The 20,711-nt window shown below is 40.7% G+C and overlaps 1 protein-coding gene across 4 annotated transcripts in view; it reads right to left on the bottom strand.

Moving 5' to 3' along the window:
- The window catches only part of LOC128687597 (uncharacterized), a 191,527-nt gene that overhangs the window by 141,193 nt on the left and 29,623 nt on the right, over positions 1-20,711 (bottom strand). For 3 of the 4 annotated variants that reach the window (XM_070083981.1, XM_070083983.1, XM_070083984.1), the window contains exon 4: positions 8,731-8,799. In XM_070083981.1, the coding sequence (XP_069940082.1) occupies positions 8,731-8,799 (69 nt within the window). Of the gene's footprint in view, positions 1-4,623; positions 8,800-20,711 lie in introns of those variants that run through there. The other variant, XM_070083982.1, reaches the window with a different exon arrangement.

Below are 20,711 nucleotides of genomic sequence, written 5' to 3'. Positions count from 1 at the left end.
CTTCTGTCACCTCCCAGGTTTCTACCTCTTCTGTCCCCCCCCACACTTCATCTCCAGTCCCTTACACTTTTCCCTCCCCCTCTACTTTGGTACAGTCCATTACTGTCCCAATCTTTACTCACCCTCCTCCTCCTATCTCCAATATGGTTTCCCATACATCTTTGAATTCAGAAACACTTGAAGCCATTTCAGAATATATTGCAGAGACTAAACCTTCAATGGACACTGATTCACTTCCTGTTCCTTCTCTTCCCTCTCCTCCATCTTCACAACCCCATTCTTCGCAACGCTCCGTTCCTTCGCTACTTGAACATCTTCCAATGCCACCACACGTTGACTTTTCTAACCCCTCTAGTCCGTAGGTGCCTTTACCTACAGATTCCTGATATTTTCTTCATCGCCAATCATGGCCTATTTACAGTGGAATATCCGCGGCCTCAGGGGTAATCGGGGTGAGCTTCAGATGTTGCTTTCCAGGTTTTCCCCTGTTGGTGCTTGCTTACAAGAACCAAAATTACACTCGGCTGTTTTCCATCCTATCTCAGGCTATAATTTATTGTATTCTTCGGATCCTTTCTCAGATGGGACCTTTAATGAAAGTGCCCTTCTTCTACGCAATGATATTCCGTACTGTCAACTATTTGTCCATACCTCGCTGCATTACACTGCAGCCCGTATCCACTTGAATAAGTGGTTTACAATATGTTCTTTATATCTCTCTCCTTCTCGAGCATTTTCTATCCCAGACTTTGCCTTTCTTGTTTCATCCTTACCACCACCACTTCTGTTACTTGGTGATTTTAATGCCCACCATTTCCTCTGGGGGGGGTCTCATTGTGACTCACGTGGCATTCAGTTGGAGGCTTTTCTTGCCTCTCACCCCCTCCATGTTTTAAATACGGGTACTCCCACCCATTTTGATCCTCGTACTCATACTCTCTCTTGCATCGATCTATCAGTCTGCTCTTCCTCCACTGCACTAGACTTCACCTGGTCTGTTCTACCAGACTTACATGACAGCGATCATTTTCCGATCATTCTTACTTCTCCTTACTATTCACCACCTTCCCGTAGCCCTCGCTGGCAATTTGATCGGGCAAATTGGGATCTTTACTCACACCTCACTGCTTTTAGTGAGGTTCCTTCTTCATCCTCCATTGATGAGCTCCTACACATCTTCTCGACATCAGTTTATACCGCAGCTTCTCATTCTATACCCCAAACCTCAGGCAGGCATTCTCAGAAGTGCGTGCCTTGGTGGTCTCCTGCTTGTGCTCGTGCAGTACGTTTGAAACGTGCTGCATGGGGCAGGTACCGGTACAATAGAACCGCTGAGAGACTTGTTGATTTTAAGCAGAAGCGTGCGATCGCTCGCCGTGTCATCCGTGAAGCTAAACGCACTTGTTGGCGAGACTATGTTTCCACCATCACCTCTGCTTCTTCTATGAGTGCAGTCTGGAAAAAAGTGAGGAAATTGAGTGGTAAATACTCTCCTGACCCGGCTCCTGTTCTACGGGTCACTGGTGTTGATATAGCAAACCCTCTCGACGTTGCCATTGAACTTGGCACACATCTGGTCCGTATTTCCCGAGGGCTCCATCTATGCCCCTCGTTTCTTTCCTCAAAGTCTGCCAGAGAGTTAGTACCCTTGGACTTTTCTTCTCTCGGAGAAGAACAGTATAATGTGCCTTTTACACTTCAAGAACTGGAGGCAACGCTCTCAGCTTGCCGATCATCGGCAGCTGGGCCTGATGACATTCATATTCGTATGTTACAACATTTACATCGGTCAGCCCTTGTAGTCCTCTTACACCTCTTCAATCTTATTTGGGCACAAGGAGTTCTTCCCCAGCTGTGGAAATCTGCCATTGTTCTCCCTTTCCGCAAACCGGGTACTACAGGACATGATGCCTCCCACTATCGCCCCATCGCTCTTACAAGTGCAGTTTGCAAAGTGATGGAACGCCTCGTAAATCGACGTTTAATGTGGTATTTAGAGACTCGCAACAGTCTCTCCGCTAGTCAATATGGCTTTCGTAAGGGTCGTTCTACCATAGACCCCTTACTACGCTTGGATACGTATGTTCGTAATGCCTTTGCGAATAATCACTCAGTTATTGCCATATTTTTCGACCTTGAGAAGGCATATGACACAACTTGGAGGTATAATATTTTGGCCCAGGCCCATTCCTTAGGCCTCCGAGGCAATCTACCATCCTTCCTTAAGAACTTTTTAACTGACAGACATTTCCGTGTTCGAGTCAATAATGTTCTTTCCCCGGACTTCGTCCAAGCTGAAGGTGTCCCTCAGGGATGTGTTCTAAGCACAACACTTTTTCTCCTTGCTATAAATGATTTGGCCTCTGTTCTTCCACCCAATATTTGGTCATCACTCTATGTTGATGACTTCGCTATTGCTTGTGCAGGCGCTGACTGTCACCTTATTGCAGTTTCTCTCCAGCATGCGGTCGACCGTGTTTCCACTTGGGCCACCACACATGGGTTTAAATTTTCAAGTACCAAAACTCACCAAATTACTTTCACTAGACGCTCTGTTATCTCCGATCATCCTTTGTATCTCTATGGCTCCCGTATCCCCGAACGTGATACAGTCAGGTTTCTAGGCCTTCTCTTTGACCGTCGGTTAACCTGGAAACCTCACATTACCTCTCTGAAGGCAACTTGTCACAGCCGGCTAAACCTTCTTAAAACCCTTGCTCATCTTTCCTGGGGAGCTGATCGTCGAACTCTGCTTCGCCTACATTCAGCCCTCGTTTTATCGAAACTCGATTATGGCGACCAGATTTATTCCGCGGCCTCTCCTGCTACTCTCTCTAGCCTTAACTCTATCCATCACCAAGGCTTACGTTTGTGCCTTGGTGCTTTTCGCTCTTCCCCTGTTGAGAGCCTCTATACAGAAGCAAATGTTCCATCCTTGTCTGATCGCCGTGATGCCCATTGCCTTCGTTACTATGTACGCTCTCACGATCTACACAATCCTTCCATTTATAGAATGGTCACCGATATTAGTAGACATTCTTTATTCGTTCGCCGCCCCTGTTTGCTCCGTCCCTTTTCTCTTCGCCTACTTTCACTCTTGTCTTCCCTTCAGTTACCACCTTTATATGTTCATGTAGCATCTCACTTTTCCCTACCCCCCTGGGAAGTTCCAGCTGTTCGGGTCTGTTCTTTCTCACTCCCTTGCTCGAAAGCTCAACTGCCTACGGTGGCTTCCCGCTCTCTTTTTCTTGATCACTTCCACTCTCATTCTCATGCCACCGCTGTGTACACAGATGGCTCTAAGTCTTCAGACGGCGTCGGATTCGCAGCAGTGTTTCCGGACAGCGTCGTACGAGGGCATTTACTATCTTCAGCTAGCATTTTTACTGCTGAACTGTATGCCATTCTTGCAGCACTTATTCGTATCGCATCTATGCCTGTGTCATCATTTGTAGTAGTCTCAGACTCCCTTAGTGCTCTACAGGCTATACGAAAATTTGATACATCTCATCCCCTAGTTCTCCGTATCCAACTTTGGCTACGCCGTATCTCTACCAAACATAAAGATATTGTTTTTTGTTGGGTCCCTGGTCATGTCGACGTACAGGGCAATGAACAGGCAGACACTGCTGCGCGGTCAGCAGTATATGACCTACCAATTTCCTATCGAGGTGTTCCATTTCTGGACTATTTTGCTGCAATAGCTACCCACCTTCGCACCCGTTGGCAACAACGTTGGTCAACTCTGCTCGGTAACAAACTTCATTCTATTAAACCGAGCATAGGTTACTGGCCGTCTTCTTGTCATCAGTGCCGAGGTTGGGAGACCACTCTCTCCCGCCTTCGCATTGGCCACACTCGTCTTACTCATGGGTATCTCATGGAGAGGCACCCTGTTCCTCTCTGTGAGCAGTGTCAAGTTCCAGTATCGATTAGCCACATTCTGTTAGACTGCCCTCTCTATCAACGAGCACGCAGAATTTACCTCCAACGTCGTCTTCGTTCTCCTACTCTCTCTTTACCTTCCCTTCTTGCTGATGGACCCTCCTTTAATCCTGACTCTCTCATTGACTTCTTGACAACGACTGATTTACTCCACAAACTCTGATGATACTTTTCGCACTCCCCTCAGCCCTTTCTGGTTCAGTCTCTTGCTGCCCTTTACCCTTTCACCATCCACTGCCCCGCTGTTATCCGTAACCTGTTGCTCATCCATCTCCCTTTTGCCACCTGATGCCCTCGCTTCCTTCCTGCCCTGCAGCGCTGTATAGTCCTTGTGGCTTAGCGCTTCTTTTTGATTATAATAATAATAATTATACTCTCGGCATATATGCACTGCAACATGCACCTCACAGTTTACATGTTCTGTGATGATCAGATGTTTAAGCTGAGGTAAGGTGGGCTTATGGAGTTTCTTTTATTTAATCTTTATGTTGCCATATTACTATTGCCGTTGGAGCTACTCTTCCTTAGATCAAACATATTACCCCTCAGCCCCTCTCATTCCTTAGGCAACTTAGGCAATGTGTGACCATTACAGGGTTTACTGCTTCCCCATGAATACTATATAATAATGTCTGTCACTTACCATACTTTAATGTTAGTTTTGCCAGATAAACACAATTAAAATTTAACTATTTTTTTTTTTACCACCAGTAGGTCATACTTTTTTTTTACAAGAGTTCTTCATATAAATTTAAGGTAGCATAATATACATTATTGAGATGGTGTATAAAAACTGGTATAATCCCAAGCATCAAGAGTCCCCCAGTGGAAGACCAGCATAGCACATGATTACCACCTGACTGGATAAGTTGCAAACTCTGTTGCTATTCCCATAGTGAGGTAGAAGATACATTATTGTCATGCTTAATAACCAGAACTTGCTAACTTTGCTGATACGACAAGCAAGTCTACCGTACATTAATTTTTCCTATATAACTGAATTATTATTATAATCAAAAAGAATATATAACTGTGAAAATATGTAGTCTCAAAACTAATGTATTTCACCGACATTAAATAATACTAATGTAAATTAGACTGACCTTAGGTTGGATGGAATTAATCTATAGTGTACAGCATTTTACTGTACTACAGTAAGCCTCATAAATATGCATGCTCAGAAGTATGGCTTTAGCAGACTATTTGCCTGACAAGATTCAAGAAGTGCCAGGGGAACTTTTACATGGAAGACAGTGCCCCTTGCCAAAGACATAAAGAACTGGCTATATTACTGTGATTTTCCGATACTTTAATGACTGGCCTGGAAACTCGATGAAATTAAATCTGATAGACAACACTTGGAAACAGAAGACATTTATTACATTACTGGATTCATGGGGGGGAGGGGCACTCTCCATGAATGTAACAAGATTTATGCATGTGCATATTTATTATGCCTACTGTGTATATGTAGTATAATGGTGCATATAAATATTAGGAAGCTGAGGCTGATAATTTAATTTTGGTACAGAATTAGAAACTAGTATGGTATGTTAATTCTTGTGAATACAATATATTTATCAATTCATAAAAATTAATACATAGCATACTTTGGCTTGTTTGATCACTCTGGCTAAGAAGCATGACATTACTGTTTCAGGATTTTCCATCAAGTAGAAAATGCTTGCAAATAATGTATTATCTGTATATCAATTACTGCTATCACCAAATTTTAAAGTACATTATATCTCCAACTTATAAACACCCAAGTTACGAACATCTGCTTGTAGACAAGGTCCATGAGAAATAATACCTGTACAGTATTTACAAAATGCAGGTACTGTATTGGTTTTAGAAAGTACCAGTCTGCAGTCAAGAACATATATAATACACAATGGTCATTTCTACTATTTTTTATAGAAAATCACATTCAGTTACATATAACTTGTTCCTAAGTTGTAACACCAGGAACACGACTTATTCATTAGTTGGGACCTCCCCTGTACTGCAATTATTGCTACCAGTTCTGTTGTCAGTGTACAGTATCACACCATGAATATCACCTGCTATATAAGGAAGCAGCAGGCCTATAGCACTTGCCTCAAGGGCAGTTCTCTGCCATCAGTAGTGATAAATACAACCTACAACATTGTCACTTGAACATTTCATAACTGCCCCACAAATTGTATAGGAAATTGGATGATGCTTTTGTCTTATCTAGACAAACATTTGTGTAGGTATGGGATTGAATGTGTTGTTAAATACTGAGGTTTCATCTCCAATTTGTGGGTATTTGGGAGTCAATAGTGCCCATTGGCCCCATTTGTACCACATGAAACTATTCGGCAGTACTTTATTAAATAGAGTGCCAAACTCTTAAGTGTCTGGCTGGCCAGATGTTATATACTTTCCACACTTAAATGGGAGTCATTGTAAAAGCTAATAAATGGAATGTTCTCTATTCTTAGTGTTTTATTTTGAAAAAATTAGGTACTGTATATAGAGTGCTGAATGATCCCTATGGGTTTAGTACATTCAATAACTAACAACTACATGGAAAATAAAATGCAGGGAGGTGCATTGATAATGAGGGGGTCTTGTTCTGAAAAATTATACAACTTCTCTCTCTAACTGGATCAAATTTGGCTGTCTCCCATTCCCTAGCTGTATAGCCCTTACAGGTTTAGTGCTTCCCCTTCATGAAAATAAATGGAAATAAAATTAATAAGTCATAATACCATGGCTGGAACAAGTCACAAGTACAGTAGATACAAACTGCAAAGGAACCTAGATGATGTCTCGATTCAGACAACTTAAGGAAGGTGCCTTGATGCCAGTGAGGGGCTCTTAATCCCAAAAACTGAATACAATATATTTCCTTTCCTTGGATCAAACCTGATTGCCTCTCATTTCCCTAGACATTGCATGGCCCCTATGAATGACCTAAAATTAATGCCATAATCAGCTCAAGGCAGACAAACAATGTTTAAAGTTTCTCCTCAAAACTGGGTTAGGTGTAAATTCTTAGATATAAACAGACAAACCAAACTTTATTTCTATAAGATGGAGTACAGCAAATTATACAGTTAACCCCTTGACTGTCGAAACTCCAAATCCTGAGGTGTCTCCTGGTGTCTTAAAAATTTTTTTGAAAAAAAAAAAAAAAAAAAAAAATTCTTATGAAATGATAGAAAATCTTCTCCCGATGGTATGACACCAAAAGAATGACATTTGATGGAAAACTGATGGAATTACGCTCTCACAAAGTTAGCGATATTTACGAATCGGCGATTTCTCCCACTTTGAGCCCTATTATCGGCTAATTCCATTGTCCCAGTCGACCAAACTCATAGCTATTTTCTTAGAACTCCATTTTTTTCTATCGAATGAGTACAAGAAACTGCCCATTTACCGATTTCAACTACCCAATAACATAGTCAGAAATTTGCAATTTGGCCAATTTCACAAAAATTAAAAATATGACAATTTCAAAATAGGGTCCAGAATGAACAATGCAGACATTCCTGGCTCTAAAATAACATTTTCTTTGTTCATCAGTCATGTCTCCAGGCCCCTCTGATATTACTCTTGCTTTGTATGTATTTTGAATTTTTATTCAAACAAAAAACAAGATTTCCTGTTATGCAGACTACTGCAATATTGTAATAATTGTATAAATAATGTCAACCCATTTATGACTGCATATTAGAATGGCTAGCTGGACATTTATTGGATAATGACATCATTTGTTTACTTTTGAACATCGGCAAAAATCAAACATTTCCCCTACTTTGAGCTCCATTTCAAGGTTCTTTTCATAGTGAAACCAAGAAAATGAGAATACAACCATAAACACCATACAAAAATAGACCACAAAGATGGCATTTTAATTAAAAAAAAAATGGTCGGAGTTTTTTTTCTCATTATGCACTGCGTGCTGCAGGATTTTTTTATATGGTGCACACTGACCCATTCTCTCACATGTGGGCCTACCAGCTTTCTCCTGCTTGATTTGAAGCTGCTAGAATTTATGAGTATATGTACGTCAAACACGGTGGCTCGTAAGACGTATATATGTGACTGAAACAGTCAAGGGGTTAAAGTGATTTGACATATCTGTATAACTGCTTTACAGAAAACTCTCTGTTCTGTAGAACATTTTGGGCAGCCTTAAAACTAAATTATGATTACGAGTATATGAGAATAAGGACACGTGCATAGTTTTTCAAATATTGCATGGGAGGGTGCCTTGAAGCTGGGGAAGGACTCTTGATCCAAGGAACTGGAGCCACCTTTTGCTTCGTTGGATCAGAGTTATTATATACCATTCCCCAGGCACTATGATCCCCTACAAATTTATTACTTCCCTGATCCTTGTGGGTTTAGCGTTTACTTTTCATTATAATATTGCTTCCCTGTGATTATATTGTAATTATAATACACTTGAATCAATCCAAATTACAGCACTTCTCATTGCAAAGGCACTGAATGACTCTTATTGTATGACCCATATGGGTTTAGCCTATTTTTAGATACGTATAATGACACAGGTTGAGCATGATTATAACATGATTAAAGTACTGTATGAAATGACACTAGATGCAAATTTTAACATGAATATGTATATAGTTTTGTCAAGACCCAAAATGCATTTACTAAATTAATCTTAAGGCTCACATACATCATAAAATTTAAATGAACCTAAGTTTGTAAGACCGTATAGAATAATAATAAAATTTAATGGAGACCAAGATTGGCTAGGGGAATGGACTTCAGACAAAGTACCTCATAGTTGACATTGGAGGTCTCCTGACCCCAGTATGGCACGTAGCACACCTTGTGACTTGGATGAACCTGCAAAATATTTTTAATAAGTATTTTTAGGTATACACAAATACAGTTACGTGTGTGCATGTGCACGTGCGTGCGTGCGCATGCATGTTTGTGTGTGCATGTGTATTTGTGTACTCGTATATGTGTGAGTACTTGGGGTGAGTATAACACCGAGGATGTCACCGGAAGCACACACCAACCAGATAACTGCTGCAACATATGGGCGCCTGGCAAACCTGAGACTAGCGTTCTGATACCTAAGTAAGGAACCTTTGAAGACACTGTACACAGGATACGTCAGGCCCATACTGGAGTATGCAGCACCGGTTTGGAACCCGCACTGGATCAAGCACGTTAAGAAATTAGAGAAAGTGCAAAGGTTTGCTACAAGGTTAGTTCCAGAGCTAAGGAATGTCCTACAAAGAAAGGTTAAGGGAAATCGGCCTGATGACACTGGAGGACAGGAGGTGAGACAAAATAACGACAAACAAAATACTGCCTGGAATAGACAAGATGTTCCAAAGAGGGGACACAGAAACGAGGGGTCACTCTTGGAAGTTGAAGACTCAGATGAGTCACAGGGATGTTAGGAAGTATTTCTTCAGTCATCTTGGATATCAAGGTATTCATTCAGTCGAGTGTGCATGTTCTGATTCCAGTCCTTGATTGCTTCTTCAACCTTCATATTTAGGGTTGTTATTTGCTCAGTGTGACTAGCTATAGCTGTTTTCAGAGTATTTTCTGTGTCAGCACTTCCTAATGTAATCTCTTCTAGGTTTTGGATCTTGTTCTTGAGGATGGTTACCTTGGATTTATATCACGCAAGTGTTGCTTTAATATATTTATTTTAATTTTCTAGGGCGACGATGTATTCCCTAATAGTGTCAGGAAGAATCATACCTGGGTGTTCATGAGAGAATCCTTTGAAGGGAGTGGAGTTGGAGGGGGAGTCAGCCATGTTTGTTGTTGTTGTTCCCTTGGCGGTGGTGAGGGGGGTTGATGATACACTGGCGTCCTGCTGGGTAGACATGTTGAGTTGTAGAGTCTTTGGTGTTATTCTTTTGTTACTGCTGTTGTTCTGCAATTTCCTTTCATAGTATCACTGAAGTATATACTGTGAAGCTATGGAGGAGAAGGCTTTATTTCCCTGAGCTTGGGTTAAGTGTTCGTCTGGCAGTTGAGGCGGTGTTTGGGTTAGCATGGCTGTCTTCCTTAGATCATCTATTTTATCAAGATTTGGGTTGCATTCTTTGTATTCTTGGGTCATTTTGTGGACTAAGTGGGTTCATGCAGTTGTACCTTCAATTAGGCCATCAGAAACCATCTAGAAACCCATCAGTTACACAACCCAGGGCAACATGGGTTTAGAACAGGTCGCTCCTGTCTGTCTCAACTATTGGATCACTACGACAAGGTCCTAGATGCACTAGAAGACAAAAAGAATGCAGATGTAATATATACAGACTTTGCAAAAGCCTTCGACAAGTGTGACCATGGCGTAATAGCACACAAAATGTGTGCTAAAGGAATAACAGGAAAAGTCGGTCGATGGATCTATAATTTCCTCACTAACAGAACACAGAGAGTAGTAGTCAACAGAGTAAAGTTCGAGGCAGCTACGGTGAAAAGCTCTGTTCCACAAGGCACAGTACTCGCTCCCATCTTGTTCCTCATCCTCATATCTGACATAGACAAGGATGTCAGCCACAGCACCATGTCTTCCTTTGCAGATGACACCCGAATCTGCATGACAGTGTCTTCCATTGCAGACACTGCAAGGCTCCAGGCGGACATCAACCAAATCTTTCAGTGGGCTGCAGAAAACAATATGAAGTTCAACGATGAGAAATTTCAATTACTCAGATATGGTAAACACGAGGAAATTAAATCTTCATCAGAGTACAAAACAAATTCTGGCCACAAAATAGAGCGAAACACCAACGTCAAAGACCTGGGAGTGATCATGTCGGACGATCTCGCCTTCAAGGACCATAACATTGTATCCTGTATAGTCCTTGTGGCTTAGCGCTTCTTTTTGATTATAATAATAATAATAACATAACATTGTATCAATTGCATCTGCTAGAAAAATGACAGGATGGATAATGAGAACCTTCAAAACTAGGGAGGCCAAGCCCATGATGACACTCTTCAGGTCACTTGTTCTATCTAGGCTGGAATATTGCTGCACACTAACAGCACCTTTCAAGGCAGGTGAAATTGCTGACCTAGAAAATGTACAGAGAACCTTCACGGCGCACATAACGGAGATAAAACACCTCAATTACTGGGAGCGCTTGAGATTCCTAAACCTGTTTTCCCCGGAACGCAGGCGGGAGAGATACATGATTATATACACCTGGAAAATCCTAGAGGGACTAGTACCGAACTTGCACACGAAAATCACTCACTACGAAAGCAAAAGACTTGGCAGATGATGCAACATCCCCCCAATGAAAAGCAGGGGTGTCACTAGCATGTTAAGAGACCATACAATAAGTGTCAGGGGCCCGAGACTGTTCAACTGCCTCCCAGCATACATAAGGGGGATTACCAACAGACCCCTGGCAGTCTTCAAGCTGGCACTGGACAAGCACCTAAAGTCGGTTCCTGACCAGCCGGGCTGTGGCTCGTACGTTGGTTTGCGTGCAGCCAGCAGTAACAGCCTGGTTGATCAGGCTCTGATCCACCAGGAGGCCTGGTCACAGACCGGGCCGTGGGGGCATTGACCCCCAGAACTCTCTCCAGGTAAACTCCAGGTAATCACAAGCTTTGATGAGCGATGGTTTCTTGAAAAATAAGAGCTGGTAGGATGCCGCTGCTGTTACCGGGATTGGTGGTAACTGGTGGTGGTCACTGTTTTAAAATTATATTCACTAGCTCATTTATATTAACTTTAAATAAATACCATAGTTCATATATTCACATTTGTTAAAATAATTAAAGTACTAATTCAGGTGCTAAACTGTTTTCCTTTCATTGTTTTATTATTATATTCACTAGCTCCTTTAATTTAGCTTTAAATAACTACCTTAGTTCATATATTCACATTTGTTAAAATAATTAAGGTGCTATTTCAGGTGCTAAAGTGTAGTACTTTCATTATTTTACTATTATTTTCCCTAGCTCCTTTATTTTTTAACTTTAGAATACAATGGACCCCTGACATTCGATGGCATCGACATTCGATAAATCTGACATTCGATGCATTTTAAAGCAAAAATTTCACCTCGACATTCGATGGAAAACCCAACATTCGATACGATTCATACGAGATGTGTCCACGTGTGGCCTGAACTGCCCCGTGTGTGCTAGTGTTTAAAAGCCAGCCAGTGTGCACGCATCTAAGGATACATTCGGTACATTCCATATTATCACTGTTTTTGGTGCTTGTTTCTGCAAAATAAGTCACCATGGGCCCCAAGAAAGCTTCTAGTGCCAACTCTGTGGTAAAAAGGGTGAGAATTAGTATGGAAATTAAGAAAGATTTTGAAGCGTTTGGGGCTAACCCTGAGAAGCCTATGCCAGTAGTGGACTCCATTGTGCCTACTTCAAAAATTAAGGAAATGTGTGCAAAGTGGGTCGAAATGCAAACCTTTATGGATGAAAATCACCCTAACACAGCTATTGCAAGCCATGCTGGTGACTATTACAATGACAATGTTATGGCCCATTTTAGACAAATCTTAAAGGAACGGCGACAGAGGTCCAGTGACTCTCAAGCTGGTCCTAGTGGCATTAAAAGAAGAAGGGAAGTAACCCTGGAAAAGGACTTGCTACCTCAAGTCCTAATGGAAGGGGATTCCCCTTCTAACCAGTAACAACTTCGACACTCTCCCCTCCTCCCATCCCATCAATCATCACCAGATCTTCATTAAAGGTAAGTGTCAATTATTCTATTGTTATTGTTGTTATTGTAATTATTCTATTACACAGCAGAACAAGCAAAGGCACTTCTCAGAGCCAACAACATAACTGTCTTTAACTACAATGTCAGATCTTTAAGGAAACATTACAATGACCACACAGCATTACTAAATTCCCTGCATGCCAGTATGTCCATCATCACTCTCACTGAAACCTGGGTAAAGCCTGATGCTACAGATGTCTATGCCATTCCTGGTTACACAGCCATACACAACTGTATGCCAGATCAGCAAGGGGTTGGCACAGCTATATACTACTAAGACCAACTAGAATGTATCAATAATACTTGCACAAGGGATGAACATGGGGAATATATAGTAATAGCTAAATTTAAATCCAAATAAATACAAAAACCTCTCACAGTGATAAACATTTACAAAGTGAAAAACTAGGAAGCATGATAACTGATGCACACATAAACAAAGACCACTTACTGCTCACAGGAGACTTCAATATAAATCTCCTGCAAGACCAGGACCCATAAGTAACTGAATTCACAAACACTATGAGCAACTGCTTGATGCTATCAACGGTAGCAAAACCTACAAAAATCTCGGAGACTAGTGTTTCCTTATTAGACCACCTCTGGACCAACACCATATCCCCTTTAAAATCAGACATAATCACAGATAACACCACAGACCACTATCCTACCTTTCTCATAACCAATCTAGGTAAATTACCCCAAGACACTACTTAAGTTACCTTCAGACTTCATAATGAGATAACTATTAATAACTTCACAACAGCAATGACAAACATCAACTAGCAAACCGAGTTAGAAATCTACAAAGATACTGACGAATGTATTAATAATTTTCTAAAAGAACCCCAACACCTTTATAACATGCATTGCCCTAAAACAACTAAACAGATCACAGCTAAGAGACTGAACAGTCCCTGGCTAACACCCAGCTTCCTCAAATCCATAAATATAAAGCAATTATATGAAAAACAGTACAGAATGGACCAAATAACCAGATCAAACAAAACGTTACTCATCAATCCTAACCAGCCTGATAAGAAGGGCAAAAAAATTGCATTATGAGAACAGATTACTTAACGTAAAAGGTGATGTGAAAAAGACCCGGAAAACCCTATCTGAAATTCTAGGAACAAAAAAGTTATCAGGAAACAGAACAATCAAACTAACAAAACCAGATGAACCCCCTACTCCCACCGACTGCAACAGCAAACTCAGTTTTCTTCTTCACCATAGGAAAAAACCTGGCAAGCAAAATCCCAAGCTCGAACACCCCACCTAATGACTACCTCACTGGCACCTACCCAAACACACTATTCCTAGCTCTGACCAACCCAACAGAAGTCTCACTTATTATCAACACACTAAAGAACAAGGGAGGAGATTTAAATAACTTACCACCCTTTATATACAAAAAAAGTTTCTCAAGTGCTGTCACCAATTATTGCAACACTCTTTAACCCTTAAACAGTCCAAACACAGATCTAGGTTCACATGGGTAGTGCTCTGACCTTTATTTTCTCCATTTGAATGCATGTAAAAAAACGTAGATCTACGTTCGGAGCGCTACACACATCAATGTAGATCTATGTTTGGACAGTTTAAGGGTTAACAAATCCATCGAATCCTCTACCTTACCCTCAAATCTCAAAATAGCAAGGGTCACCCCGATACATAAAGGAGATCAAACAGACCTGAATAACTATAGGCCAATATCTAACTTACCCCTTCTCTCTAAAATCTTTGAAAAATTAATTCATAGGCAGATATATTCCTACCTCATTTCCCAAAACATACTCAACCCCTGTCAGTTTGGGTTCAGGCCTAATAAAAACAAGAATGATGCTATTATACACATGCTAGAACTAATATACACTGCACTAAAGAAAAAAGAAGTCCCATTGGGAATTTTCAGTGATCTTTGTAAAGCTTTTGATACAGTTGACCATGATTTGTTGCACATAAAATTATCACATTATGGTATAAGAGGGCACTCCCTCATATACCTAGTCGTACCTTAGCAACAGAAGTCAATATGTGTACACAAATGGAGCTAACTCTTCCACACAACCAATTACAGTGTCCCACAGGGAAGTGTCCTTGGCTCACTTCTCTTTCTCATTTACATAAACAACCTACCAAATGCATCTCAACTACTCAAACCCATACTATTTGCAGATGACACTACATATGTCTTCTCTCACCCAAGCCCAGACATAACAGTCAATACTGTAAATACTGAATAACAGAAAATATCTACCTGGATAATAATTAACAAGCTTACTCTCAATATTGACAAAACCTATTTCAATCAGTTTGGTAACAGAGCTACAAATGCGCCCTTTAACATAATGATAAACAGAACACCTATCACAAAACTTACAGAGGGAAAATTCTTAGGAATCCACCGCTGTATAGCCCTTGTGGCTTAGCGCTTCTTTTTTTGATTATAATAATAATTAGGAATCCACCTTGATAATAGCCTCAAATTTCAGACACATGTTACAACAAATTTCCAAGAAAATCTCCAAGACCGTAGGCATACAGTCGAAGGTACGGTATTATGTTCCACAATCAGCTCTCCTTGCCCTGTATCACTCACTTATTTACCCCTATCTCACCTATGGAATCTGTGCATGGGGCTCAACAACAATAAATCATCTCAGACCATTAATTACCTAGCAAAAGGCTGCAGTCAGAATGATAACAAATTCCCACTCTAGACAGCATACTCCACCAATATTCAAAAGTCTAAACCTACTCACTGTACAAAACATCCATACTTATTATTGTGCCCACTACATACATAGAACACTAAACTCAGATATAAACCCTCTCCTCAAACTTCTCCTTACCAATCTTAACAGAATACACGACCATAACACAAGACACAGATCACTCTTTGATGTTCCCTGTGTCTGTCTCACACTATGTAAAAACTCGATGCACATAAAAGGCCCAAAAATTTGTAATTCATTACCAGTGATTACCAAAGAAACACTGTCTGTATATCAGTTCAAGACTCTTCTTAAAAACCACCTACTCACCCAAAACTAAATACACAGTACTTTATTTAACTTTACCTATATAGTTAACAAATCACTTTCTACTGCTCAAAATATCATTACTCACTGTGTTACTCCCTTAGCCATAGGACCCCATAAATAAATGCTCAAAGATCAATAAATTCACATATCTAATCTAATGCAAATACTGAATAACTTATAGTATTTCATAAATGTATAACCCAGCTGTATAATTAGAGAAACCTTATCAAACTATGTTTTTATAGCATTACCTAATAGAATAATCCATTCTCTTGAATGCACTGTAACTCATCTAATGACCATATGGCTTTTACTGCACTACAGATCACTGATTTGATTTGCTTAGATCTGATTAATAAATTGTATGACTACATATAGTAAATTGATCATTTTATTATATTATTCACTGTAATGTTACAAAAATGTAAAACTATAATGCTTCAAAATTGAAATGTTCAAATTTCCTTGTTTAAAATACTCAATTGTACTTGATATTGTAAATTGTTTACTGTAACTATTACCATGAAATCTATTATAGCTTATATAATCTTAAGTTAATTTTAAGCCTGCCCATAATGCTCTGCATACAAGGGGCTTTTGACATGTACACCCAACTACAGTGGACCCCTCAGTTAACGCCTGCATCGGATAGCGCCAAAACCGAATAACGCCTCGCTTTGGCGTGAAAAGATTGGCTCGGATAACACTTAAAAACTCGGTTAAAAGCTTTCGTCCCGAACGTGTCAACACGGCGGCCTGAGCGGGCCCAGCCACTCACTCCATGCACCATTGTCTACAAAGCCAGTGAGGATGATTCTGCATGTACATGCGATACATTTTGTATTATTCCATTGTTTTTGGTGCTTGTAACTGCTAAATAAGCCATCATGGGCCCCAAGAAAGCTTCTAGTGCCAGCCCTTTGGTAAAGAATGTGAGAAACACATAATTTAAGAAAAAGTTTGTAGAAAAATACGAAAGTGGTGGTGGTAGAGGGTGGTAGTGATGGTGGTAGAGGGCAGTAGTGATGGTGGTAGAGGGTAGTAGAGGGTGGTGGTAGAGGGTGGTAGTGATGGTGGTAGAGGGTGGTGGTAGAGAGTGGTGGTAGCGATGGTGATGGTAGAGGGTGGGAGCGATGGTGATGGTAGAGGGTGGTAGTGGTTGTGATGGTGGTATGGTATGATAAGGCATGGTGAGGATGCCAGTTCTGACAAAAAAGCAGCTGAAAAATATGTGCAGGACTTTAAGGAGCACATAGAGGCTGAAAAATTAAAACCCCAACAAGTGTTCAATTGTGACGAAACAGGCCTGTTTAGGAAGAAAATGGCAAACAGGACCTACATTACTCAGGAGGAAAAGGCACTCCCAGGACACAAGCCAGAAAAGGACTTGTTACCTGAAGTCTTTATGGAAGGAGATTCCCCTTCCAAACAATAGAACACCTTCATCCTCTGCCCTCCTCTTATCTCTTCACTCTTCAACAAGTCCACAATAAAGGTAAGTGTGATGTTATTTGTATTTTCTATTCATCATGTATCATTGTTTTCTGTGTAGGGAAATGTATATTTCATGTAAAAAAATGATTTTGTTTAATACTTTTGGGTATCTGGAGCAGATTAATTGGATTTCCATTATTTCTTATGGGGAAAATTAATTTGGTTAAAGGCTAGCTCTCTGGAATGGATTAAAGGTGTTAAACGAGGGTCCACTGTACTATAAGACCTTCCTGGCAAAGGAGAAGAAACATTAGGCATGTTTCCTTACACAAGTTGTCTATATTCACTATCAGTAAAATGGGTACCTGGGTGTTAGTCGACTGGTGTGGGTCGCATCCTGGGACAAAACTGACCTAACTTGCCCGAAATGCTCTGCATAACAAGTGGCTTTCTATATAGTAGTATGTCATTGATGTCAGCTAGGACTGTATACCTTGTACATGTATTTGTAGAAATAAAGATATTATTATTATTATGTCCTAATAAAATATTATTATTATTATGGTACATGACGAGGTGTCAGAGTGGGTGCCTGTAACGAGCGAGGTTCCACAGAGGTCAGTTCAAGGACCGGTGCTGTTTCTGGTACATATGCAAATGACATGACCAAAGGAATAGACTCAGAAGTGTCTCTGTTTGCAGACGATGTGAAGTTAATGAGGAGAATTCAATCGGAGGAGGACTAGGCAGGACTACAAAGGGATCTGGACAAGCTACAGCCCTGGTCTAGCAACTGGCTCCTGGAGTTCAACCCCACCAAGTGCAAAGTAATGAAGACTGAAGAAGGGCAAAGAAGACTGCAGACAGAGTACAGGATAGGGAGCCTAAGACTGCAAACTTCACTTGAGAAAAAGGATCTTGGCGTGAGTATAATATCGAGCACATCTCCTGAGGCACACATCAACCAATAAATCTACCAACTACCTAAATCTTAAAACTTCATGACTAGACAACCAAGCTCATATATTGACAAATTACCACATAGAAATACAGTGGACCCCCGGTTAACGATATTTTTTCACTCCAGAAGTATGTTTAGGTGCCAGTACTGACCGAATTTGTTCCCATAAGAAATATTGTGAAGTAGATTAGTCCATTTCAGACCCCCAAACATACACGTACAAACGCACTTACATAAATACACTTACATAATTGGTCACATTCGGAGGTAATCGTTATGCGGGGGTCCACTGTATACATACCTACCAAAGCCAGTATTGCCCTTCACCAAATTGTAGCAGTCTCATACTGTAAACTACTGTAAACTCCTGAAAACAACTCTTGAATCATGTTTCATAAAAAGCATTTTTGAATACATGAATATATCCTTTGGTTTGTGTAAATTAGATTCACTTATAATTAATAGAACTACTGTACAACTATGATAATTTTTTTAGTGATACATAGTCAGTAAGCCATTAAATTAAGTCAGCCCATAATGTCTAAGCATAATAGAGGCTCTCTTTGCACTGCAACTCATTATTGTAAAAATATAATCTCAATGTACTACTTGCAAAGAAATAAATGAATTTGAATTTTAACTGCTGCAGCATACGGGCACCTGATAAATCTAAGAATAGTACAGTGGAACCTCAAAAATTGAACTTAATCTGTTCCAGGGGCTAGTTCTAAATTCGACAAGTCTGAAATTCGAAGCAATATTTATCATAAGAAATAATGGAAATGCAATTAATCCGTTCCAGAAACCCAAAAATATTCACACAAAAAATACATTTTATAGAGATTAATTACAGTTTTACATACAACAAATACTATAATTTTTAATTATGTATAGTAATACATATAAAATAACATTTTTACTTACCTTTATTGAAGATTGGTGATGGCATCTGGAAGATAGGGAGGAGGAGAGAGGGAGTTGGGGTTAGTGTTTGGAAGGAGAATCCCCCTCCATGAGGACTTCAGGTAAAGCCCTCTCTGGGGTTACTTCCTTTCTCTGTCTTTTAATGCCACTAGGACCAGCTTGAGAGTCACTGGGCCCCTGTCTCACAAAATAACTGTCCACAGTCCTCTGTTTCTGGCACCTCTTTAACATTTCCCTAAAATGGGACATGGTTCTGTCACTGAACTTGTTGCAAAGATGGCTTGTTTCAGCTTGCTCAGGGTGGTACTTCTGCACAAACATTTGGACATCATTCCACTTGACACAAATCTCCTTAATCTTTGAAGAAGGTACCTCATCCACTCCCTATATTAACACCTTTCGCAACATCAGCTTCCTTGATTTGTTCTTTCTTTCACAGGATAGAACCAATGGTCAACTTGTTTTTCCCATACATCCTGGCAAGCTCAACAAGTCTCACACCACTCTCATACTTCTGTATTATTTCCTTCTTCACATCTATGGTGTTTCTCACTTTCTTTACCACAGGGGTACCACTAGCAAGTTTCTTTGGGCCCATGGCAGCTTATTTCACAGTTCCACAAGCACTAAACATAACAAAATAATCGTAAAATGCATGAATGAGAGCGCAGGTTAGCGTTCACTCAAGCATAAACAAAGCTAGACTGCTCACAGCGCCTGCGCGGGGACGCGGACAGAGCGGGCGGCAGACAGGTCCTGTACCCGGCGGTCCGAAAATAGGGGCATGTTCGATAATAGGGACACAGTTTGTCCAAAAAAATGGTCCTATTTTTGAAACGTTTGATATGTGATACGTTTGATTTTTGAGGTTCCACTGTATATCAACACCTCAGTAAGGAATCGTTCAAGACTGTACACCATGTACATCAGACCCATACTGGAGTATGCAGTACCAGTTTGGAACCTACACCTGGTCATGTACATCAAGAAATTTAAAGAAAGTGCAAAGGTTTGCAACAAGACTAGTCCCGGAGCTAAGGCGTATGTCGTATGAGGAGAGGTTAAAGGAAATTGACCTGATGACACTGGAGGACAGGAAGGATGGGGATGACATGATAATATAAAATACTGAGAGGAACTGACAAGGTGAACAGAGACAGAATGTTCCAGAAATGGGACACAGGAACAAGGGATCATCACAAATGGGAGTTGAAGACTCAGGTAAGTCACAGGGATGTTAGAAAATATTTCTTCAGTCATATAGTTGCCAGGAAGCTGAACAGTCTGGAGAGTGATATAGTGAAGGCAGGATCCATATACAGCTTTAAGAAGAGGTATGATAAAGCCCATGGAGCAGGGAGAGAGTGGACCTAGTAGCAACCAGTTAAGCGGCAGGGCCAGGAGCTATGACTTGACTCCTGCAACCACAATTATGTGAGTACAGAGAGTGCAAGAGAGAGAGAGAATGGGGGAGGAGGAGGAGAGAGGGAGGGGGAGAGAGAGGGAGATGGAGAGAGAGGAAGGGGGAGAGGTGGGATAGAGAGAGGGGAGAGAGAGATGGGGAGAGAGAGGGAGAGAGAAGGGATGAATGGGAGGGTGTTGGCACCTGGGGAAGAAGTTGATATCCTTGGGGTGAAATTTGACTCCAAACTGACCA

This window comes from Cherax quadricarinatus, chromosome 11, assembly GCF_038502225.1.
Source record: "Cherax quadricarinatus isolate ZL_2023a chromosome 11, ASM3850222v1, whole genome shotgun sequence".
Taxonomy (NCBI): Eukaryota; Metazoa; Arthropoda; class Malacostraca; order Decapoda; family Parastacidae; genus Cherax; species Cherax quadricarinatus.
This window is presented reverse-complemented; position numbering and strand designations above follow the sequence as displayed.